Consider the following 26173-nt stretch of genomic DNA (forward strand, 5'->3'; position numbering starts at 1 on the left):
TCCTTTTATTAAAAGTCATCAGCTACAGTATTTGTAGGTTCTAACTTTTAATTTTTTTTTCCCCCAGACCAAAGCTCCGCTTTCACTATTCTATATATCACCATCCCTACTGAACTATTTCATGCTTGTTGTAATGTAATTGTCATACATCTAATTTTGATTTTTTTTTTTGTTAATACATGAAAATTCAAATCACAATAAAAAGGGACTCAATTGATCATCCATACGTCTAGTTCATATATTTTTAACAATCTTTTTCAATTACAAACTTTGTAATTGTTTGCAAAACAAAATCTTTACTCTAAAAGTATTAACTAACATAGAAGAGAAAAAAACTGCACAATGTGCATCATAATCCATGGCAGAAACAATCAATCAACAGACACTTAAAAGCAGATTCTTAAAAGTGAACACAATTTAAACAATTAGACTGATCAGCTTTCTTCTGGAGTCTTGCTGTACAATTACACTACGGAAAAATTATGTCTTTTTAAAATTGTGGTGATTTGTCACGTGGCAACAAAAACGAAAATGATTTTTTTTTCTGTTGATCACACTGACAAACTGCAAAATAAAAACATCTTGGTGTGGTACCAACTCTTTTTCCAAATACATCACTCCTGTAACAAAGAAAAAATATACCATTCATTATTTTGTAAGCTTACATCCTATAGAATAATATATATTACAATTACTTTCTTTGAAAAAAAAAAAAAAGGCACGTTTGACAAAAACTGTATGTGGCAGTTCACAGTGTTCAAATTTAAGCTGAACTCAAGGGACTGGAGAAAAAACGTCCTTTGTAGTGGGGCTCCCTGCACACTGCAAAGGTTAAATGCTTGATGCCTACTGCATGAGAAAAATATTAGATTTTTTACATACATTTAAAATCCTTACCTTGGAGTACATTACAGAACAGAGGCTGTCAATCATAACATCAGGTTACTGTACACTGGCAAAGCCAAACAAAAAAAGGTGTTATACTTTACAGCTTTAAGTATTGGAAAGAGTGGAGATGGATTAGAACACCCAGTAGGTTTTTACTGCCGTCTTTGCTCCAGTTAGCGAGATTCACCTGTTCTATTTGGGATTTTATTTTTACTTTCACTTTCAATGATGACAATAAACAGGACAAATTTTGGGTTGTCCCCAGAAAGGTAACAGAAGGGAACTCTTCCAATGGGGACACTAGTTCTGGTGACCTGGAGGGCCGAATGGAATTAAAAGGGATTTCCTCTCACTTCCTGTTTTGGCTATGTGACAGAAAAAAGTTGAAAAAAGGGAAATCTCCCCTATGGGACACAAATGGAAACAAACTGATAGGACTTAACCTCCCTAGTGGTCTGATTATGTCAGTATTTCTGTGCTCAAAGCGGTACATTTTTGGCATGGAAATATGTAGTTTTTTTTATTGTAGGCCTGTAATTTTTAGGAATAACTCACTGAAATCTGTCCAAACAAGAGTCTAGTAAACATTCCGGGTATCATAATTATTATAATTTAATAAATAATCATAAAAAATAATAATGTAATAATAAATTTAATTCAATAATATAATCAAACCAAAAACACTGAAATTTGAAATAGAGCGCCAAGTTCGCACATCACTGAGCAAAGTCGCAAAATCATTTTCAGTGTCTGATGATGAATTTCCCCACAAATCATTATCACTCAATTCTGCAACCGATTCTAATTTACTATCGCTGTTCTCTAGCTGGTCTAAAACAGCTTTTGACCTAAAGGGACGCTTTTTAGACGCCATGGACATTTCTAAGTTTCCAGGCAGAAAGAACAGTAAAAATGCAGGCAGGGCACAGGACAAAGCACTCGGGATAAAATGTGTGTGAAATGGTTTGATACAGCAATGTTTTACTATGAGATTTTAGTGAATGTCACTTTTAAAATTTTCAAATTTCCCGCCAGTTCCATCCCCGTACGTCCCGACGTCGCAAGGAACGGAACCTGGAAGACAGATGCCGACATCGGCCGGAGGACATTGCCAGGGACACTGCAGGGGGGACATCGTGGGAGCGCAGGACAAGGTAAGTGTAGAAGAGATCCCGGAGCAACGCTGCAGGGTATTCCCGAGTGTAGCTCGGGGTTACCGCTTGTGGTGTTGAAACTTTACCTTGTGGTGCTGAAACTTTACCACGAGCTACACTAGGAAATAACGCCAGGGAGGTTAAATATAAAAGAGGATCCTCCTGCACTTAAATGTAGCCCTGACCTTAAAAGCTGCTAACACTAACCTTATACCCAATAAGTAAATAAACAAAATAACACACAGTGTAGCGCTAAAGGTTAACCTCCCTAACAAAAAAAAAAAAACAAACAAAAATTACAGTTTTGCCTATAGTTTATTTTAACACTCCTAAGAAAGCAAAGACAAAAAAAACAAAAAAAACGGGCAAAGCTGTCCTGAACGGTTTTCCAAGAAAAGGATTTTGCAGGTACATAAAAAAAAAATCCAGTTTTCTTTATTATACAGTAAAAGATACAGTCTTTCAATTATAAAAGATGGGACATCCCAAAGCAGTAATGGAGGTGAGCATAGGCAAGAAAAACTCAAACATTTGAGACACAAATAAACAAGCCCACGCCAAGTTCAAATGACAGCCTGCAAAACGTAATGGCCGAAGCTGGCATCAAATGAAGCCTGAACATCAATTCGTAAAGCTTAGAAAATATACATGTAGAGAAAACCAGGTCGCTGTCTCTCACTCACGCACAACAAAAGAAACATCTATTAGAATAAGCCTTAATCAGAAGGGAAGCTCCTTACCCTTCAGAGATCAGGCATCATAAGTGATCTTGCTAATCCACCTTGCAAATGGTGGAACGTAATACAGAAGACTTTATTTGGCTTTGACGAAACAAAGAGGATCAGATTTTCTGATGGAGGCAAGTAAACACTTAAAGCTCACACTTAGGAAAAAGGGCAAAAACAAAATCCTTTAAGTGGAAGCCAGACACCTCTCTAGGTAAAATAAAAGCATTTGGACACAAAACCACGTTGCTTTTCTGGTGGCAGGTACCACCATGACAAAATGTACCAATCTGGGAAATCCATTGGTGGTAAAGGGTGGCTTTTGAAGGCCCAAGAATGATTGGGGTAGAGATTGCAAATTCCTGGTCTGTAACATTGGCCTTGGACCTGTAGCGTAAAATCAGGGGAGATGCGCCTGTACCAGGTACCCAGATGTATCTCCTGTGTGCTGGGTCCAGTGCAGTCGCAGTTTTACAGGCCAGCCCCGCTGCTATCTTTGTGAGCTGTCTGGATGCAGTCCACGTGGCATGAAGCTGGGGATACTGATCCAGAAAACTAACATCTTCTGTCACAGTGGCCTGGCACTGCTCTTACTAAAAGCTACCTTTTCTCCCACAGAAAGATGATTCCATCAAATAAAGAGAAATAGTAAAACCGTGAGGATCATATGGTGGGAGGGGCTATATGAGGAAGAGTTAACGTTTTGAGTAGCTTTGCCAGTGTCCAATCATCTGCAGGTGCAGCTTATAACCAATCCGATATGATTGACAGCCTGTGCCTTGTACTGTATGATAAAGAAGAGACTCTTACTTACCTTATCCCCAGTTCCTCAGGCAGTTGGCGGTCATTTCTCTCCATGTGGTTGGAGAGGCATCCTCGGCATCCTCACTTGCAATGGACGACTGTGAGCCCTGCAATGTACACGATGTCACTGATGCCATCACCAGCTGGTCTGCCAAACCAAAGATGTTTTGGGGGACAACTCTGTGGGAGCGAGGGATAAGGTAAGATGTCCTTTTTCCTTGTACCACAGGCAAAAACGAAAATGTAATACTTGCAGTGCGAGGGGAGCCCCAGTACAAAGGGTTTTTTTTTTCCCAGTTTCCTTGAGTTCAGCTTTAAGAAAAACAGCAATTCATTCTTACAAGCAGCTGCAGGAATCCAACAAAATCTCAGCACACATTCATAACATATCTGAAATGCATGAAGGAACTAACAGCAAACCTATATGATCATCAAGACCAATTTTAGATTTGGAGACCCTTAATATATTACTGTACTAGGGCTTTAGTGCCAAGAAATGTTTTCCCCACAAACTTAGTGGTGGAATCTACTCCTTGATGCCTTGCTCATGATAGTAGCCCGTTTTCCTCATTGGTCTGGGCACCACTCCCTCCCCACCCTTAGTTCCCTTCCTAAACCTTGTATTCCTACATCCTCTCTACTCTTTGATCTATATCTGTCCCTGCTTTTTAGATCTCTTATCACAGAAAAGTAAATGTTGCCTTCAGTACGGATCCCCGTTACAGCGTACCAGTGCACCTTTTACAATTGTCCTTTGTTGACTTAGGACATACAAATGTAAGCAGTCGGTGGACCAACATACATTTCTGGACCTTGATTATGGGAGATGCTTGTGCTGTAATTTGTACAAATCGCACTGTTCTGTATGGTAAAACTGTAAAATCCCTAATAATCTTAATTTAAAAAAAAAAAAAGGAACACACGATAACCCACCTTCTCCTCCTTACGCCTGTCTTCCAACACTTCATCTTCATCTTCTATAAGACCATCCCCTTGGTATTTGTCATGGGTCCATTTTGGACTGCTTCCAGACTTTTTGAAGGGAAATCGTCCCCTTCCACGTTGGAAGTTGCCACGACCCCTTGCTCTCCTTGCCCAGTAATCCACTCCATCATCTCTGTCATCATGCTAGATGAACAAGCCAAACCCAGATTAATATGCAGACTAATATAAGGCCTACAACATGCATCCAAATCTTGTGAAGCACACAGTCAAGTTCACTAACGTAGATTTCTGTATATTTTACACAACAGAAGCACTAATTGTTTTTAAGCATTTGTAGCAGAAAAAAAAAACCACTTCATCTACAAGATTAAGCTATCATTTCAAGCCCAGCTGAACTTTCAGTATCAAATATATACCAGGTGAATCAAAACAAAAGATGTTCAGTCATTTTTTTTCAATAGAAAGCAGCCACAGTTGCACAGAAAAGCCTGCCCCCTACTGGAATGGGGCAAAGAACAACCTTTATTTTCTGTCTGGAAGCTCTGGTCTCACTGTAGAGGCTTGACACAATGCCCGTTGAGTCATAATAGCTTTGCAATGAGAAAAGGCTCATGCTCCTTGCTGACTGGAGAGCTCTAACATATGGAATGTCACACCTCTGTAGATAGGTCACTGCTTCTGCACAGAGATCAAGGGTCATTGTCCGCAGCATGCTGGCAAGGGGCAGACCGTTTCTGAAGAAAACAATGACTGAACACTTTTGATGCACATGGAATGTATTTAGCCGATTTAAAATGAATTTGGGCTTTAAGATTAGGAGTGTTTATTAAAATTTTGCACTGCCAAGAACAGAATATCTAACATTTTTGGTGTCAGCAATAGGAAATCAAAACAATGCATTTTATATTAAATTTTTACTAGTAACAAATGCTAAAAGAAAAAAAAAGGTTCCTTACACAAAATTGATATGGACACCATTTGAAACCAAGGTTTTTCTCCCCCAAAATGTTTGATCATATCCTTTCAATGAGTACTAGCTTGAAGCTGGACAATCCAATACTTTTCATAAATACATATCAAAGTTATTGCCCTCTAGTTTTATTAAAGCCTGAGCCAAGACAGCTGCTCATCTGATATTAACGCACTGCATTGTGGCTAGTCTGTTCATGCAAAGGTAAAGCCTCAAACACCCACCAGGAAGTACTTCTTGCTTTTAGGGGTATATTCTGGATCCCACTCCTCCTCTTTAGGACGCTTTTGGAAATTTGGCGTTGTATTCACAGGAGCAGCAGTTGTCCCAGCAAACACCCCACGTGCACGACCTCTGCCTCTAATTCGAAACTGCTAAACAATTGGTTTAATTGGCGGAGTGTTCAAAATGGGCATAGGCAAGTTTGGTTGATTTAAAACAAAATACTAATTGTTGACAAAAGGACAAAAAAAATATTAAAATAAAAAACTAAACAAAATCAATGCACTAATATGATGAATTTAAAAATATGCATTTTTTTGCTTGAAGCAAAAAAAATAAAAAAAAATAAAGAAGATACATTTTGTTTTTTAATAACAATTTTCAAATAGAAACACTAGTAACTTCTGTGTATAGAAAACAATTTTGTATAGCTGGATACGTCTCTGCACACTGCAAGTAATCCTTGTACTACATAATTCTATTGCGTTTCTCCTGCTTAGGTCAGCTCTGCAACTTCCAAATGCACTTTGCATGATTCAGCTTAATTGGAAGATAGCTTAACCACTCGAGTCTCAGCTATCATTTTAAACCTTCGTTGGAATAGTGGCTTTTTGTCCCAGCAGATTTTTAAAAAGACAGTCTCAAGGAAGCCTGCGGGACCCTGCCAGCACCAGTGCTGAAACCTCCATCCAGCTGTCAGTGACAGCCAAGGTGCACTGTTAGGTCCAGGAGCTCCTGGAGTTCCAATTCTCCATAGGAGTGTAGCATAGAAGCAAAACGTAAACACTTCAGGAGTATTGAAATCATGAGTACAGAAGCTTGAACAGAACTGTTATAACTCTATCCTGCCTTTCACTACAGCCATAGATTGTATAGAAAAATATTCCTACTCTGGATAGATCCCCAGGTTGAAATGATGATGTTGGATAATCTGGAGGACATTTGCATTTACTGTGCAAGAATCAAAAGTTAATGTAAGGAAAAGAAACGCCATTTGAATTTTTAGCAAACAAAACCAGTGTAAAGTTACCATGGCGCTAACCTGTACCCTGGTCAACAGACTTGGGTCCTTTAAACACAGGGCTGCCCAGCTGCATTGCGTCTCTTCCAGCATTTTAGTGCGCCTGGAGGGAACAGATCGCAGCATTCAGCCCCACCACAGGCAGCCTGTCAAAGTCTAAGGCTCTGGCTGAGCACTGTACTGAGTGGTAGTGGTACTTAGGCTCCATGGAGCCACTTGGAGACAGGTCAGTCAGTCCTGTTAAACCACTTCACCTCTTGTACCTTTTCACACCTTAAGCAATTTTTACATTTGCACTATGGGTCTTTTTATTTGGCGATAACTTTGCTATTGTTTAAAGCTAAACCACGAGAACCTAAAAGTCCTCCATTGCAGTGGTGCTGCCCCCACACTGCAACAATTAACTGCATGTTTAGCTTAGGCGACCTCTGCTTCCTCAGCAGACAGTGCTCCCCTCCGCTCCAGCAGTGCACTGGCTCCCTCTGCCCTCACATCCAGTGCAGGTCTATGGTCCCTGCATTGATGTTTATAACGTCAGAGGACCCAAGACTGCTAGAGTGCAGAGGAAAGAGGCTGATGGAACTGCTCTAGCAGCACGAAAGAGCCTGCGGAAGACAGGGTGAGTAAAAGCGTGAGTAAAAAGGCTTTACCCCATCCCCTAGACCAGGGGTCTGCAACTTTTAAGACATAAAGAGCCACTTGGACCCGTTTCCGAAGGGAAAAAAAAGACTGGGAGCCGCAAAACCATTGCAACATTTAAAACAAATCCGACACTGCATATATTGTTTCTTACCTTAATGCTATATACAGGATCGTGCAGTTAGCTTCATCCCCCATATAGTAATTCATCCCCCATATAGTAATTCATCCTCCATATAGTAATTCATCCCCCACATAGTAATTCACCCCCCACATAGTAATTCATCCCCCCTATAGTAATTCATCCCCCCTATAGTAATTCATCCCCCATATAGTAATTCATCCCCCATAGTAATTCATCCCCCCTATAGTAATTCATCCCCCATATAGTAATTCATCCCCCATATAGTAATTCATCCCCCATAGTAATTCATCCCCCATAGTAATTCATCCCCCATATAGTAATTCATCCCCCATATAGTAATTCATCCCCCCTATAGTAATTCATCCCCCCTATAGTAATTCATCCCCCCTATAGTAATTCATCCCTCATATAGTAATTCATCCCCCATAGTAATTCATCCCCCATAGTAATTCATCCCCCATATAGTAATTCATCCCCCCTATAGTAATTCATCCCCCCTATAGTAATTCATCCCCCCTATAGTAATTCATCCCCCATAGTAATTCATCCCCCCTATAGTAATTCATCCCCCCTATAGTAATTCATCCCCCCTATAGTAATTCATCCCCCATATTGTCTCAATTCACTTACCTTTGCTCCGCGCGTTCCTCTCGCTGTGTTCCCGCGCTGTGTTCCGGTCTTCAGGGCAGACTGTGAGAGGAGAGGAGAGGAGTTCGTCACGCTGCCCCGCCTACATCCTGGCTGCCCCACCTACATCCTGACAGCCAATGTTCCACGCTCTGCGGGCCGGATTAAAAGAGTCCTGACTTTTGAGGCGGCCGCCCGAGAGGAGGGAGGGGAGCGGGCGCCCGGCACACAGAAGAGCCGCATGTGGCTTGCGATCCGCGGCTTGCCGACCACTGAAACCCTATTGCCTGTCACCTGGTGGGCAGTGTGCTCCGGAGCCGCAGCAAAGATGAAAAAGAGCCGCATGCGGCTCTGGAGCCGCGGGTTGCCGACACCCGCCCTAGACATAAACAACCTGTGAACCCTTGCAGTGTAGGCAGGTTTTTTGTTTTTTTTTTTAAGTTTTTTTTATGGTGCTTGGCTTTAAGATATCAATTACATTTTTCTTATTGAAAAAAAATTATTTTCAAGGCATCTATAGAGAAAAAAAAATGGTTACACATTTGATTTACATATGAATAAAACCGTAAATACTTTCAGACCATTTACAAGTGTCAACTTACACAGGAACATTTTGACAGTCTCCTGCTTTGTAATATATGGCAATTATTAGCTGGGGGAGAGGAGCAAGTTGTAGAAGATACATCCTAGAAACTTTGTTGACTTTTTTTAGAACATTTCATATTTGGTGTCCTGAAGTATTTAAGGCAGAGCTCCACCCAAAAGGGGAAGCCCAGCTTTAAGGCCTCATCCCTCACTCCCTGTGAAGAATTAGCAACTTTGAGCAGTGGGTACCCGAATTTGACAGGTACTTGCTCCCACTTCCGCTTCCAAACGATTACAGCAGAGGTTATTGTTGTCCCCCACCCTGTAGTCTTCTGGGACATGCGACAGGTCCCAGGAGACTACGGGACAGTTCACAAGGTGTAGCGCCGCCGTAAGCTGTCATAGCCGGGTGCCACACTTACGATGCCGGTACGAGAGGATGGCCAGTGAGTCCGGCTGTGGCAATTACCCTGCTGGATCAAAAGACAGGTGGAGTGTTTATTTTTTCAAAGTCAGCAACTTCAGCTATTGTAGCTGCTGACTTGACTTTTTTTTACATTTTGACTGGAGCTCCGCTTTAAGCTCCAAATCACTATATTCTGAGCATTCACAGAGCAGAGGACTCTCTCCCTAACCGCATGAGACAGCGCCTCAACAAAAAGAGGAACAGGAGTGATTCAATTGCTTCTTGGAAGTATTGAGTATTTTCTTTGCTCCCACTGGCTAAATGGAGCAATCAGGGAGTGAAGAAAGGACAGTTTATGCTGCTGGAGGGAAGTACTCTAGTGAACCTGCAGCTTTGCTTTCAAGGCCACCTACCATTACCAACATTCACAAGCAAAGATGGGAAATTTTTAAAAAGGCTATTTTTTGTTTAGTGCCCATTCACACCAGAACCCACGGAATGCGAATTTCTCACACCGCATTCAAAACACACTGGGTGTGCAATCTGTGTGGGTGTCAATGTTTTCCTATAAACCCCCCAAATGCATATTGCAAACATAGTGTGTTTGCCTGTACCGGATCACATGGTACCGCAGTACCATGCGACTTGGTTGCAGTGTGTTGTTTAAAGTACAGCATACACTTTTTTTGGTGCAATCCAGAGTGATTGCAGTCTATTCAAGTGAATGGGCTGAAAATCGCGCACGAATGCGGACCGTGTTCCTGTGCCATTCTAGTGTGAACCAGCCCTCAAAGCAGACATTTCTAATATAGGTTTACATAAAAAGTAATCTAAGAGAAAAGGATATGAAAATAAACAGTATGGTACTTTAACTTTTTTGCTGGAGTCAGTGCGTTGGAAGCTATCATTATACACACAGGTTAAAGCAGCCACTGTTTACATTCATACTTTTAGGGCCAGTTCACACTTTATCCGTTTCAGTGTGCCTTTTTTCTGCATCCAAAATGCACAGAAAGTAGGTTATATTGTTGTCAATGTCATAGTTTACATCAGTGCTTGACATTCCAGTGCATTCCGGATACAGAAAAAAAAAAACAAAACAAAACAAAAAAAAAAAAACACAATAATGCATATGGACTGCGTTTCTATAGTGTGAACTGACCCTTCAGGCCGGTTCACACTATAGAAACAAAGTCCAGATGTGTTCCGGATGTGTTTCTGCATGTGCGTTTTTGATGCGTTCCAGTTCATTTTTTCTCCCTGTATTGAATTTAAATTGGGACGTGTGTTCCAGTGCATTTTACCACGTTCCAGTACAGTTCTGTACAGGAAGAATGCAGCCTGTTTTTTTTCTGCATCCGGAACGCATTGGAACTGCAAGCACTGATGTGAACTAGGACATTGACAACCATATGACCTACTTTGTGCGTTTTGGATGCAGAAAAAAAAAGCACACTGAAAACGCAAGTAGTGTGAACTTTCCCTTAATCATAGATTGTTAAATTATTTATCTAGGATTTTACACATGTCTAACTCATGTTTGAAATACCTCTTCAACTAGATAGGAACAATTCTAGATTACTGTGTATGAATATTCAGAAGTTCTCCTTTTTTAATTTAAAAAAAAAAAAATGCTGAATAAAAAAGTTAAAATGTTTATACAGTGTATGTAGAGGGGTGGCAGATGGTAAGGGGTGTGTGGTGAGCATACTAAACAGGGCTCAGAAGGAAATAAAGTGTTACTAAAGGCCGATTTTTTTTTAATTAAAATAACAAACATGTTATACTCGCCTGCTCTAGTGGCCCCAATCCTCCTCTTCTCGGGTCCCCCGCCAGCGATCTTGGCTCCTCCTCTTTGTCTGTCCACATAGCAAGCAGCTTGCTACGGGGACAAATGCTGCGTGCTCACTCCCAAGCTGTGCGTCTATGGAGCCGTGCTCCATAGACACAAACAGCAGCCCCCCAATTTCCTCTATCACACTTGATGAACAGCAGCAGGAGCCATTAGCTCTTACTGCTGTCAAGAGTCCCTGTGTGAAGAGGGGAGAAGAGATGCAGCCATGCACAGCGCTGATCTCTTCTCTCTTCTTTTCCGCATCACACAAGGAACTTAAAAATGTGTTTTACCTTAATGCAGGCAATGCATTAGGTAAAAATGTTTTTAGGCTTATTATCACTTTAAACTCCTGCCAGCTGGTTTAAATTGAGCTCAGGTGCTGGCAAACTTTTTTTCTCCCCAACACCTGCAGCCACACTGCAAAAAACAGAGAATCTGCATACGAAACATGAATATATCTGTACCAGATGTATGGGGGGCTCAATCACACTGCCCACATGCTAAACACTTTATATTAATGCGCAGGCAGCTGTCAGGTTTTTTTTGTTTTTTTGCTACATTGAGCCTAGCTGAGAGTGCAGTAGAATTTGTGTTTTAGCACATTACATTGTTTACGCTTTAACATGAAGTGCACAAAAATACTTCATTCATGTCTCCACACAGTAGTTCAGTGCCTTCCAGCTACTTATCTTGTTTTACTTGTTTTCCATGTGCCCCTGTTTGTGTCACACTACTTCACGCCAGCAGAGGTGGGAGCCAAAGAAAAATGTATATATTGCCACTTATCAGTCCTTCGACATGGTGGCAGCATTAGTATTTTTAAGGTCAAAAACATTTTCAGCAAATACAGACATTTCCTGTGGATCTTGCCAGAAATACACTTGTCACTTCCTGAAGAGCTTATTAAAAAGCACAGAAGGATCCCCTCAAGTCAACAGTGGAGGAGAAAGCAAAACTATCTAGGGACAGGAAGTGTGCTATTTTCAGGATTACCAAATGAAAAATTCCAAAAAAAAGAACATTCAACCACATCTAAGAAATGGTAAGTTGCAATCTGATACATTTCGGTTTTTGGGTTCAATGGCACTTTAATTTGGGTTGATTGGGTTTAGAACGTTTTGTCTCCTTCCCTTTTATGAACTGCACATGCGTGTGCCCTGGCTTTTAGAGCACACTTTGGATGGTTTATTTCCACAAAAAGGGGGAAAAAAAAAAAAAAACACCTGTCTGCGTTATTTGTGTGACATGAACACATTTACAAAACCCCTAAAATCTTAACAGGAATCAGTTTTATCCATCACTACAGGCTACGGCTGCAACAAAGCACACAGTCTGTGTATTAGTATGAATGGTTTGTCTTCCAAGCAATGTCAGAAATAGATTCTCTGCATGACAGCAAGCTAACCAAGGAGGGTGCAGCTGAAGTGTCCCGAACTCACTGGTCCCTATTTTAGGTTTTGTTTTCACAAACCTTGACGTTAATGATCTGCACTACTAATTTAGTTAAATATATAACCTGATTGATACATATACTAGTGTTCTACCCACTCACTACAGAAAACGGAAACAAGCATGTGCAGATAATCGTCTGAAATGCCCACATCTACCTTACCACTGAGTTTACAGATCGCAAAATATCTATGAATTCACAATACTGCATTCATTTGTATATTAAGCCTTTATAGCAATATAACAGGTTTTTTGTCAACTTACAAATGTTCCTCTGGGCCTGCTGATTCCTTGAAAACCTGCATATTCTTTGGGCTCCAAGGGACCTTTAAACTCTTCATCCCTGCTTTCCTTCTTACTGTCCTTCTCATCATCTGATAGAGAAAGAGAGGGCTCATTCTCTTTTCTCTTTTTGCTGCAATAGAAAAGGAAACATACGTACAAAAGCAAATCTTAAAAGTGGAAAAAAAACTACATAAAACAAAAAAAGGTAGATTTATGCAAATATAAATTCACAAAACCATTAATTGAACTCCAGTAACTAAACCTAATTTGTGCCCTGAGTAAATAAAATAGTTTGCATAAATACACAAATAAATGAACAAGTTATATAACAGGTTAGAGCACAGCCTTTATTGTTTTCCAGTACTGGTGCTACAATATATATTTACCTGCCTATTTATGAATGTTCTTTGATGTGGTAGGCAGTTCAAATAAATGGGGTGCAAGACCACAGTAAAAAGTTCAACATATGCATTGCTGCATCACAACTGTATTGCACGCACATGTGATGATAAAGACAATACTGACAGAAGAGAGCAGAGTGAGCACAGTGACTTATTGTGCTGCTCCTTCAGCATTTAATTAGAAGGCCAGAAGGTGATCAAGCTGTATTACTTCAATGTAGCAGAGAAAAGTCAGGTCACTCATCTGAAAAGTTCTACTCTATTTAGCAGTTTTCCTGGAGTTCTGCTTTCCAATGACAAGCCAGTGAAATAATTTCACAACCTGCTTCCTAAATCATCATTTAGATTTAATGATACCAAAACTGTGCTTCCCTGGCTGTCAGAGGCATGCTATGCAAATGGTGTTCCCTAGAGCAAATATCAATTTTAAAGCTGCAAGCTGTGTCACTCTGAATTAAACTGGTTAGCATATTATTATTATTATTATTCAGTATTCAGCATATATCTTCCTGTGCAATTTGAAAGCGGCTCCAGAAATTGCAACATTGTTGGTGACAAGAAGTGTGCAGATATTTTTGTACAGTTTATCCTGCATGCTGTATCAAGTATTGCAAGCTGACTTTGCAAGATTCTATAGAAGGGCTAAGCAGTACCTCAGATTCCATTTGCTAACCTTTGCACTCTATGTCATTATTGGACCTTTACATTAACCACTTGCTCTCCAAAGGATTTACCCCCCCTTCCTGACCAGGCCATTTTCTGTGATATGGCGCTGCGTTATTTTAACTGGCGCAGTCATGCAACACTGCACCCAAATGAAATTTATATCCTTTTTTCCCCCACAAATGGAGCTTGCTTTGATCACCTCTGCGGTTTTTACTTTTTGCGCTATAAAACAAAAAAAGTGTGTGTGTGTGTGTGTGTTTTCACCATAAATTTAGGTCAAAATTTGTTGTTACATGTCTTTTTTCAAAAAAAAAAAAAAAAAAAAAAAAATCGCAATACATGTAAATTAATTGGCTTACGTGAAAGTTATAGCGCCTACAAAATGGCGGAATATATAGCAGCAATCAGTGACTTATAGCAGGACTGCAGTGGGCATTATGACAGTGGGGGGGGCCACGACTGTCACTGACATCCCAATGGTACTAATACAGTGATCAGTGCTAAAAAAAAAAAAAAAAAAAGGGCTGACACTATACGAATGACACTGGGCAGGGAGGGGTTAATATCTGGGGCAATCAACCGGTTAACTGTGTGCTGTTTTACTGTATGTGCTTTACTAAGCAGACATGCTATGCAGAGTAATACAAAGCAGCATGTCAGTGCTGACAGGGGAGAGATTGTGTTGTTTACACACAGAACTCTCCCCTTTCACTGTTCCTCGGCAATTGCTGGGTGCTGTGGGGGAATCTCCAGCCAGGACCCAGTGATCGACAGCTGTAGCCGCCAATGGCTGCGTGGGTAGCACGGTGCACGTATGCGCCCCCTACCCGGAAATGCAAAATCACGTATATACACACACGTGATTTTGCGCAGCCCTGCCACCCTGTAGCAGTAGTTCTGCTACAGAGTGGTGGGGAACCGGTTAACCTTGGCAGCCAATTAAGCAGATTCATGAAATACTTTGAAAATGAGGATGTTTTTCTTGTGATTGACATTTAAATTTACTTCTGCTAATTCTTGTTGGGTTGCAGTTATTAAGGGTTCCTTGAGCACTGAACAATTCCTGCCTACCAGACAAGTAACCACTGGCACCATTTATCTTTTCAGCTGTTTATAAGGGAGTATTCCCCTAGTGACAATCACACTAACGCACCATGAGCTACAGATATAGCAATTAGCAGGAGTTTCTGAGACCAGAAAATTATTTCAAGGGTTACATTTTGAAAAGGTTGAGAGGCTGGGTTCAAATCTCTATTTCATTACCATTATTTTGTTATTCTTGTGCTCCCAATTAACCCTGATGGAGGAGGTTTTTCTTCAAACTGGATTTTTAATTTTTTACACAATAAAACCAACTTACAGTCAAGAACATGTCATATTTGATAGACTTAGTATGAATGCATATGCAAAAAAATGTTTTTATATATTTTAATGAGGCTAGTTGTGGCATTGTGGTAATTTCATGCACGTTTGACCCTTTCCCACTCAGGGGGTCCCTTTAAATATTGCTGAATGAAGGGGGGGGATTGGTGATCATGTTACAGTGGTCAAATGATCAGAATCCGGTCCCACTGCCTTCCAATCTTTTGTCTGGACCAATAGCTAACTTTGACAGCTTGGTCTTTGTGCTGAGAGCATGCTCTCAACACAAACATTGGCCACCCTGTAACAAACCCTTTTGCCTCCACACAGATGTTACAAAAAAAAAAAAAAAAGTACAGAATGCTGCATTTTTTTGCATGTAAAATCACATCAACCACACCACAAAATGCAAAGTAAACCCCCCCCCCCTAATATGCACTGAAAACACACTGTATGCACATTTCAAGTGCATACAAATACACACGTGGAACTACACATTGAACAAAGGGATTGTGGTGTAGACTAGCCCTTACTTTAAATGCACAGGTGAATCTAGCTCCAAATATGAGTAATGAGAGCGCTTTTTCCTATTCACATCACATACTTCCTTACTTTGTACTAAAAGGAGTTCATCTTTTTCATCTCAAAGTATGTAGACAAAAAGACCACCTCTGCCGTGACCCCAGTTATGCAGAACCCAAAGAATATTTTGATCACTTCTATGCTTTATACTGGGTTGTCAAAAATAAATGCAATAATTTAGAGGCTGAATGTCATACTTAGTGTATTTTAACACATTAGGGAGTTAATTAGTAAATATTTATATATGTCTTTACATCAGACTGAGATGAGGGTCAACTGAGGAGGAAAGAAGGAAAAAAGTGATTTCATTCCAAAATAGGGACCGTTCCAAGGCATAATGTAATCAGTTGCCTATATGAGTACACTCATTGGACAGGGGAAGTGCAGTTTATAGGGTTAGACAAATCCTGGGAGGCAGGTAACTGATGCCCATTTCATAATGGCCACTGGCACCAACACTAGATTTTACAAAAATTTGTAGAACCCATCTTAAAATACTGTTTGACCATTAGCTCATTACTACCTACTGCAAAAAATGCTCTAAGTTCAGAGCTGTGTAATTTAAAATTGATCCAGTCAGGAATCAAAGACTGACGTTTTAAAAAGGTACAGGTTCTAGGGCCGCCAACCTAATCCTTCCTTTACTACTTATTTACTATTCTGTAACATGCATATGTTTATAAATTATCCCAACAACTGATATGCACAAGCTTGTTTAATATTCTTGAGTAGTTAATGGATAAGGATGAGAGCCCCAAAGCTTGCACCTTTATAAATAAGTCAGCTGATATAATAATTTCCTTACTGTTCCCCTTAAATTCTTGATTTTCTGTACACCGTATTTCCCAGCATCTATGGATCCTGAAGTCTATCATACTAACTGTACACAGTATAAAATATATGTCTAACCTTATGATGAACCACCTTTACCCCATAATTCTGTAAATTTAAGACAATGTTCCCATTCAAATACGGTATATCTTTAAATGAAAATCATAAAAAAGGGAATACCACAAAAATAAATACGAACTGGTTTTTATGGTCTATGAAAGTCCCTAAGTTAAAATCCTTGCTAAACCCTCATAGGGAGAACAGGTGCACACAGCACAATCCCATTCAAATCTGTGCTGTGGTTTCGGAGCAGTATGGTCAGAAAGCTCTGGGTTTCAGCCCAGAGAGGAGCTACTGTCAGACAGAAAATAAAGGAGATTTTACTTCAAAGCCACTACACAGATTCAAACAGGGGCAAGTGTTAAGCACACTGAGTCCACTGAGGATTCAAAAAGGGTTTTAAACTTCTGGCAATACTTCTTTAAATAAGGTGCAGAATACACAATCGCTATTCTTCAAGGCAGTCATCACCAACATTTCTTTCTTCTTTGGAATATATTGCATTTTAGAAACATCAGCAATCGGGTATTTGCACTGTGGTGTCATGAGTGGAAAAAGTGCGGAATCAAGCATAACGAACCAGAGTTCTTACACAAACGAGTTCTAGAAATGCACAGCATTGAAGTCCAACTTCCTGATGTAGCCTGGATAATAGGACACAATAATTTGTCATTTTTTTTTCAGTTAGCTTGCTATTCCAAAGTTTTTGTCCTCATCCACCATTAGTCGTGTAAAAGACAAATACAATTTTGCTGTAAAACAAACAATTGTAGTTGTTGGCGTTAAAAAAATCTTTTAGAATAAGAAAGTAAAGCATTACAGTTTTTGGTATGAAAGACAGTCAGCCTACCTCTCTTCCTTGAAGATCTTAGATTCTTTTAGGTCTTTCTGCACCTTTTCTCGCTTGCGAGAATCACTTGATTCCCTGGAGCATTTCGATTCCCCTCGATCTTTACTGTGCTCCTTCCTGCGGTCACTCCTTACATCAGCTGAGTTGTCATGTCTCTTTAGCTTTTTTTCTACCTGTAAATATTGTGAGGATTTAAAAAAAAAAAAAAAATTGCTGGAAATTTTTCCTTTTACTTGTTCTTTCAGCATAATTAGAGTATTTAACAAATCAAAATGATATACAAATCAAAATGTAGTAAACATGTCACTATGGAATGCAGTGCTTGAAGGATACAGTATATCAGGCACTACTATAATATTTCTATGGCTAGTGTTTATGTTTTCTCTCATATTTGTGACAGATGTTTTTTAACAGCGTTTGAATTTTAAAACTATCTTGTATAGCCACAGCATCTAAAACGGTGACTGGCATGTGGGTCAAATAAAACATCCATTTAGGCAATAACTGTCTTACCACAATTTTAAACTTTACCAATTGGCACTTCCATTAAAATACTTATGCAACACTTCTGGTGTACACACTATAGTAATATAAATTATGTAAAATATAGTACCTACAGACCTAAATATTCTCCTTCTCTAAACTAACCATAAACTACTCATAAGACTGCTGGAAGCTGCACAAATATATATTGGGCTTCGTGGTCTTTTGCTCTTCAGTAGATTGCTGCCTTGGGGTCTGAAAAACAGCAAGGATCAAGAACGGAGCAGTCAATCAGGGTCCTACCTCACAAAGATCCTAACCACCAAGGCCAAGAAGCAGCAATCTGCAGGTAAGCAAAAGACCCTCCTGGCTACCTTATGGCCCCTTTCATACCCGCAAATCCCCTGGCCGAGCGGAGCTGCCAGATGGCAGGTCCGTGTCCACTTTGCTTATGTGGAGCGGACACAGCCCACTCTCCTCTGTGGGCAGTCAGATCAGATGTAAACAGACCAGCTGTCCATTTACACCCGATTGCCCCCGATCCAAACAGGTGGAGGGGAACAGATCCCCCTTCTGTTCGTTTTTGCCAGATCGGAGGTAGCTGGGTGTAAACAAACACAAGTCCATTTACATCTGGCTACCCCTAGAGAAGAATAAAGGGACCCATCGTATCTGCCTGAAAAACAGACAGGCGGACCTGACCGAACCACTTGTGTGAAAGGAGCCTATGGCTTGTCTTGCCTAACGTTTGAGATGAGAACATCAGAGATAAGCTGCAGTCCTTGAGAAAGGACAGAATTCTTAGAACTTCAGGATGATGATCACATAAATATCAGTTTATTTAAATTTGCCACATAAAAACCATACATTTTAATCAATACGCTTAATACATATTTTTTTTAATCACACTGCTAGTCTGACCATAGTCTTTAGCCCTCCAGCACAATTTCCAGTAAGGCCATACAATGAATTTGAAATAGGCATTCTGGTCTATACAAAGCTATTTCTCTGTCAAATGAACAGACTCATACTTATTGAAAAATGCACAAATGTATACCTTTACATGCTCTTCCTTTACAACCAAGGTTTGATCTTCATTCTGAACACAAATCTGTCTTCTCTGGACCTTAGGAGACAAAGCTATCTTCCTGCAGCAACAAACCGATACATAAAAAGGAAACTCACATAAACAACATTTATTCATAATATACCCTGGTCTCCTCTATCAGATTGGCATTCAAGAGAATATTTTTAAGTTTTGGGCAGAGCGAGTCAGGATTTGACTTTACATCTGTTCATGGTCCAAATCAGGGAAATCTACCTTCAGAGATGCTAAGCAAGCAATGTAAATAGGATGCCATAAATTAGCATTTTCTTGTTACCATTCAAAGCTATTTTTGAGAGAATCTGAAGGGTTAAAATTATAGTTTCATACATCTCTTGGAAACTGCAGTGGCAAGACTCTATGCTTGATTTCCCAATTCTGCACAGTTACTGGATGCATCTCTCATCTTGATGTGTAGAATGCAACAGGAAGTGTGGAAACAACTCAGCTGTAGCAGACATATCCCAAGATAGCAACTATGGCAAAGAGATGGGGACCCCAAGAGAATATCAGCAGTCAACAGCTGACTCAGTCCCACCAGACCACAACAGAATCACACTCTTTGTGGACGGATCCTTCAAAAACCAAAGGGGGTACATTTGTATTTGTGAAGACATATTTCAAGTTTACTATCAACATCATGTACAAAGTTGCACACAGCCCTTTGTGACTAGGGCTCCTGTCTTGAAGCACTGTACTGCTGGACACTTGTCTGGAGTTTGTATATTCTCCTTGCATTTTTGTGGGCTTTCATTAGTTGCCAATGGTTAACGGGGTTCAGCCCAAACCTCACTATTAAGTAGGTATGATTGTGGAATGAACAGGGAAAGACAAAAGTATAATGTACTAGTGTAATATGAAGTCATCGTATAAAATGCATGTGAGAGCATTGCCCCGTTTTGTTTCTTAAATAGGAAGTGAATTCTGGAAGCAAAATTAGGGCAAAAGATTAGGCACCATTATGGTCTGTGGTCTCCCTGCAGCTGACCTTTTTCCCATTACGGACTTACCATGCCTTTTTCTGCACTGTCTCTATACGGAGACAACTATCTTGGTAGAGGCAAGGTTTTACTGTCTAATGTCAGTCTCCAGCATTGAGACTAGTGGGCAGCACAGCAATGACATCACCAAATCTTTTAAAACTAGCAGCCACAAGAAGCTGTGCTTTAGAAATGAAACTGCAGATATAAAAGCTATGTGGCTGTAGGCACAGGAGTGCCTAGGCATCCTCACATATGAGGAAATGCACTGCTATCTTTCAAGAGAAATTCAAGTCAAAATGTACAGTTCTTGTGGTATGGTTTAGGCACAATTACCACTTCTATAGGTTTCCTATAACATAGCAAATCATGTTTTGTTCAGTTCCATTTTAACAAGAAGAGGTACAAGACATACCTATGTATCTCGGGACTTTTTGGACGGCCTACGCGCTCCTCTGTGCCTGTCTGATACTCTGCAAATCTCTCATTGAGGGTCTTTCCTTCACCTTTGAAATAATGCTCTGTTGGGTGTAGAGAAGAAATACTACTTGATTAGTAACCTACACTCAAACACAAAGCCTTACAGTGTCACTTGCAGAATGTGAAAGTCATAAAATACTGTACCTTAGTTAAAAAAAAAAAACACACCATACCACACACATACAAAGGGGGAGATCATTATATAAAAAAATGCACATCCTATTTATCACAGTTTTAAATGTTTGGCATACCAGAGTAAATAGGGCTTACTTAATGGTTCATGCTTTTTTAACAAGCACCATGTTTACAGAGCTACTAAACAACTGGCCAGGTTCCATGTTTAAAGGCTACATTGCAGTAAAGAGGTTTACCCCCTGCCACCCCCCCCTCGCCAAAAGAAATAAATTGTTAGTACACAAACAAAACCTATACGCATTATACAGTGTATGCGCCAGTTCATAATACTTATTCAGTAAAGCAAGGCAAAGTGCACATTCTATCACCTAAGTGCAATAATACCAATAGATTCAACTTGACAGATGGTTTTGATCATGTCCAGTAAGATAAATTTCAAGTACTACCTACAGTAGAGAGGGACCTAATGTATTTTTTAGGAAACATATTGGCAACAATCTTCAGTAGTGACCGCTGGTCGTTTCCTGTTTTTTTTATGGAATCTAAGGTGAGTAGGCTATTCTTATCTTTTTCCTCTCTCTTGGCTAAACAAACATTGTCCATCATTCTATACTGTCACAAGCATTAACTTAAAGGAAACCTTTACTGGAAAAGTGGTGACGGACGTCACTGTTAACTCTCCTTCTGCTAATGCCAGTTTCCCGGATGTTCTATTTACCCTCTTGCATCAATGTGGCTTACCTGGGACAAGCATGCAGGTAAGTGACTCAAATCTTAATGAACCCAGTTGATCAATGTACTAGCATCTTAAGGAGGGGATTGACAATGGCAGCCCCATGTGTCTCTCATGGGATAAATACATTGCCTGGAACTGTTGACCTCTTTTTGAAAATGGCAGGTGCCTATCATGCTTTCACAGTTTCCACGTTTTGATTCACTGATTCAAAATAAACAAATCAACTATTTCAGTCAATATTCTTGCTTGAGGCGATTGTAGCCGTATTAGTGCATTTGCGACAGAAACAATTGAGTACTGTCCGTGATACTTTTTTTTATTTGCACAAACAAACAATTTTGAGGACAAGCTTTCGGGAAAGCTTGTCCTCAAAATTGTTTGTTAGTGCAAATAAAAAAAAGTATCACGGACAGTACTCAATTGTTTCAGTCAATATTCTTGATATGGATCCTGGGGCAAAAATTAAAAATACTGAAGCCAGAGGATTAGCATTAAAGCTAGGCAACCAGCAATTTCAGAAATAGGTTAGCAATTGTTCAATATTTAAATTGAAAGTAACACAAACTGTTTCTTTTACTGTTACTCAGTCTCCTTTATTTCTGAATAGTGATGGAAAATATTAGACAGAAGCTGCATAAAGTAACCTGGTCATCAATCTAACATCCCAAATTAAGGTGTTATCTGTAAAGAAGAGATTGAACACATACCTTTCCTATTGCCTGCACTGAAGTGCAGTGGAAAATCGCAGGAGGGCCCAACGAGAGCAGCCAGAGAACAAGGAGATCAACACTCCTAGAAGTGTTGCTATCCCGATAGACTTTGGTTGCCCATTTCTACTGATTAGAGCGATTCTCATCCAGTGCTGCAGGGAGCAGGAAAGTTATGCATTTTACCTCTTCTTTACAACAGTTTAATTTGAGATGTTAGATCTGTAACAGTGTTACTTTAACGCAACTCTGTGGTCATTTTGAAAGTTAAAGAGAGGCAGAAGATTATGACAAGCAGACAGAAGCCTCAAATCCACAAGACTAATACACACATTTCAAGGGTCACTTTAAAGTGAAACATGGACAGCATATATTGAAAGCAAGCACCTAGCAGTCTCTGCATGTACACATATATAACTTGCAAAGCATCCCAGGAGCCCCAAATTCCAAGACACTTTGTTATACAAATCTCTGCTAGTTCCTGCAGTCAGGAGCTCTGTCCCTTCCCACCCATCAGTTAAGGAGGCAATCTAGAATCAAAGCAAGGCACAGGAGGGTGCGGGCCAGAGTTGTCATACACAGGTGCTGGTTAAAATTTGCATTCCCCGGGTTCCTCTAAATTAGACAAAGATACATTCAGACATCTATTAGGTGGCTGCTTTCTATGTTTGTTCCTAGTGAAATTGACCACAAGGTTATTTTGAATTTGACCAAAGATTTTGTAGAACACATACCAATGCTGAAGTTAAGGAAACTTGACAATGCTTCAATTATTTAAGGTTAAAGTAGAACTACAGACAAAATGTTTTTTACCCCCATTTTGGATACAGTAAGGGGAGGGGGGGTCAACTCCTGACTTTTTTTTTTTGCCAGCTGTACTCCATTGGGGAGATTTCTCTTCGCTTCCTGTCCCATAGCCAAAACAGGAAGCAAGAGGAAATCCCTGCAAGTTCCCCTCAATTACTGTTCTGGGGACAACCCAAAATTTAGGATTTTCTTTTACTTTCACTTTTAATAATAATGGTAAACAAGACAAATAATGTGAATCTCCCTAACAGGGGCAGACCGGTGTTTTAATCCATCTCCGCAACTAAAAAAAAAAAAAAGTATTGCCTTTAGCAATAATGCCTGTGTTTATTTTTTTTAGATATTTCTTATCTAACCACGGTCAGGTGCACTCCATACAGAGTTGTAATCTATATTAGCAGGGTGGTGACTTTTTGGCACTTTGGAATGGATCGGTCACTACTGCCTGATGGAGCTTTGTGAAGCCAAATAGTCACTTTTTATTAATAGGTCACTCAACATGTTATTTGGTGGCGATGCGCTTATCTTCCCTTTGTGGACACAGAAGAAACTACCTAACAGATGTTTTAACCCTTCTGCCCGCTATTAAAAAATAAATAAAACATTGGCTGGAAATGCATCTGTTTGAAAGGACAACCGCACTTTCAAAAAACTTTTAAGTTCTTAGTTTCTAGGGACATCAGTACCTTTGCAAATATAACCTCTTACCTATCCCTTTTCTTTCACGGTGTCTGAAAGCGGTCATCACAGGCCAGGCCAGTAGAAATCTTAAGCTGGCCATAGACGGTTCGACTCTCGGCCGATCCATGCTGAACTGAACAGGCTGAATGTACCCAAGCTGATCGACTGGTCAACTTGGGTACAACTAGACTGTTGAATTTTGCATGCGATTATTGCTAGTGGCAGTTATCAGTAGTCACTCTTCCCCTGGTGGGGACGGCTCTCCCTGCCAGGAGAACACCAATAGCTTCATGGGAGGGATTCCTCCATCAACACTGTGTTGATGGGGATAGCAAACGATTTTCTTTCCCGCAACCCTGGTTGCAGGAAAGAACATCGCTCCATCTATGGCCAGCTACACTCTACTACAGGGTACACAACATTTTGTTCAAGCTCAGGGGTGGCAGCCCTGGATGTCACTGCTATCCCTAACAGCCAGGAGGGCAGGTGCAGGAAGGCCTAGACAACTGGTGGTAGTAGGGGAGTCTATGATCGGAAGGACTGATAGAATAATTTGTCACCAGGATCACCTCAACCAAATGGTTTGCGGTCTCCCTGGTGCCAGGGTTCGACATGTGGTGGACCATGTTGATAAATTACTGGGAGGGGCTTGGCATGACCCAGCTGTCTTGGTTCATGTTGAAAACAATGACAGAATACATGGAAGGTGGAGGCTCCTTAAGAATCAATTTAAGGAACTAGGCTGCAAGTTGAAGGGAAGGACCTCCAAGGTGATATTCTCTTAAATATTACCTGTGCCATGCGCAACTCAGGAAAGACGGGGAGATTACAGAACTCAATGCATGGCTGAAGACGTGGTGTAAGAGGGAAGGACCTGCGTTTCTAGAGCACATGGCTGAAGACCTGGTGTAAGAGGGAAGGAGAGCACAGGGCTGACTTTTCATTGGGGTGCAACCTATATGCTAGAGATGGTTTGCACATAAATGAAAGAAGGTCTGCTGTGCTAGGGGAGAGGTTTATGGGAAGGCTGGAGGAGTTTGTAAACTAGGATCGAGTGGGGGGGGAGGGGAATTAGATTATAACAGGGTAGTCAGATCAGACAGGGGTCAGTACTTACTGGTGGGTGGAATGGGGTAAGATTGTAAGGGGGGGGGGGGGCTATGGCAGATAAGGTTCCCATGTTACAAACAACCAGTGGAATTGGTACCATTTGTATGAAAATAAAATATATGCAAAATACGTGTGAACAAGGTGTCAATGCATTAAAGTGTTTGTTCACCAAAACCAGAAGTCTGCCAAGCAAAATAGGAGAGTTGGAAGCTTTGGTGCATGAAGAGGACTAGGATTTAATTGGTATTGTTGAATCTTGGCTTCATTCTTCACATGACTGGGCCAATAATATTCCTGGCTATGTCCTGTTTCGGAGAGACAGGGTAAATAGGAAAGGTGGTGGTGCCTGTCTCTATGTGATCTCAGAGCAAGTGTGAAAGAGGAACTAGTTGATGGATAGTGTGATGAGGCTGAAGAATTATGGAAATGCACATGGGGGTGCGTACTACAAAAGGTAACCATTGGAGTTTGCTATAAGCCTTCCAGTGTTAATCAGGAGGTGGCGACTCAGGTCCTTGCAGAGATCAAAATAGCTGGGACAGTGATAATAATGGGGAATATTAACTACCTGGAAATTGACTGCAGTAATGGTATTGCAGGAACAGTTAAAGGGCAAACATTTTTAAACCTACTACAGGACAATTGTATGGTACACTTCATAGAGGCCCCAACTAGGAATGATGCTCTGCTGGTCCTGGTAATCTCATACCATGCAGAGCTTATTACGAATGTCCATATAAAAGAACATCCGGGTAGCAGTGACCATAACATGATTTCATTTATTATTAGCTGTAAAAAGCGAGCACATACAGGAAAAATGAAAAACGCTCAATTTTAAGAGAGCTAATTTTCCAAGGCGGAGAGCTGCTCTCCAAAACTTAGACTGGGAGGGAATATTGGCATCAATGAACACAACACAGAAATGGGACTTCTGGGACAAAAAGATTGTATGTGAACACACTGCAAAATATATTCCCATGGGCAACAAGTTTAAAAGGCTAAAAATAAAACCTATGTGGCTTATGGCCAAAGTTAAAAAAGCTACAGATAAGAAAAGAGCTTTTATTAAATATAAAAATGAAGGAATGCTATCATCATTTAGACATTACAAAGAATATAACAAAATATGCAAAAAAGGAAATAAAGGCAACAAAAATTGAAAATGAACGACAGATTGCAAAGGATAGCAGGACCAACCCCCAAAAATTCTTCAAATATATTAAAAGTAAAAAGGTCCAGTCCGAGCATGTAGGCCCTTTACAAAATAATCTAGAGTGGGTGACTGGGGACAAAGAGAAGGCAAATTTATTAAAATACTTTCTTCAGCTCTGTGTATACAAAGCAGCATGGGGGAGCTCTTGTCCATAATGGGCATGGTATTGACACAGCTCCAGATGATCCACATTGGCTCACAATTGATATGATCCAAAAATATTTAGACAGAATAAAAGGTGAATAAAGCACCTGGACCAGATGACATACACCCACGGGTCCT

At 40.3% G+C, this 26173-nt stretch overlaps 1 protein-coding gene across 8 annotated transcripts in view; it reads right to left on the reverse strand.

The window, feature by feature from the left end:
• Nucleotides 1-213: 213 nt before the first annotated feature.
• The window catches only part of BCLAF1 (BCL2 associated transcription factor 1), a 49336-nt gene continuing 23376 nt past the window's right edge, over nucleotides 214-26173 (reverse strand). For 2 of the 8 annotated variants that reach the window (XM_089676208.1, XM_089676209.1), the window contains 7 exons: nucleotides 20438-20543; nucleotides 18995-19085; nucleotides 17455-17627; nucleotides 12682-12832; nucleotides 5711-5860; nucleotides 4505-4699; nucleotides 214-620 (listed from right to left, as the gene is read on the reverse strand). In XM_089676208.1, the coding sequence (XP_089532334.1) occupies nucleotides 615-620; nucleotides 4505-4699; nucleotides 5711-5860; nucleotides 12682-12832; nucleotides 17455-17627; nucleotides 18995-19085; nucleotides 20438-20543 (872 nt within the window). In that variant the 3' untranslated portion in view covers nucleotides 214-614. Of the gene's footprint in view, nucleotides 621-4504; nucleotides 4700-5710; nucleotides 5861-12681; nucleotides 12833-17184; nucleotides 17357-17454; nucleotides 17628-18994; nucleotides 19086-20437; nucleotides 20544-26173 lie in introns of those variants that run through there. The other 6 variants (XM_089676210.1, XM_089676211.1, XM_089676212.1 and 3 more) reach the window with 6 other exon arrangements.

The sequence above is a fragment of the Staurois parvus genome, unplaced genomic scaffold (assembly GCF_062004578.1).
Source record: "Staurois parvus isolate SC_StPar_1 unplaced genomic scaffold, SC_StPar_1.0 ptg000165l, whole genome shotgun sequence".
NCBI lineage: Eukaryota > Metazoa > Chordata > Amphibia > Anura > Ranidae > Staurois > Staurois parvus.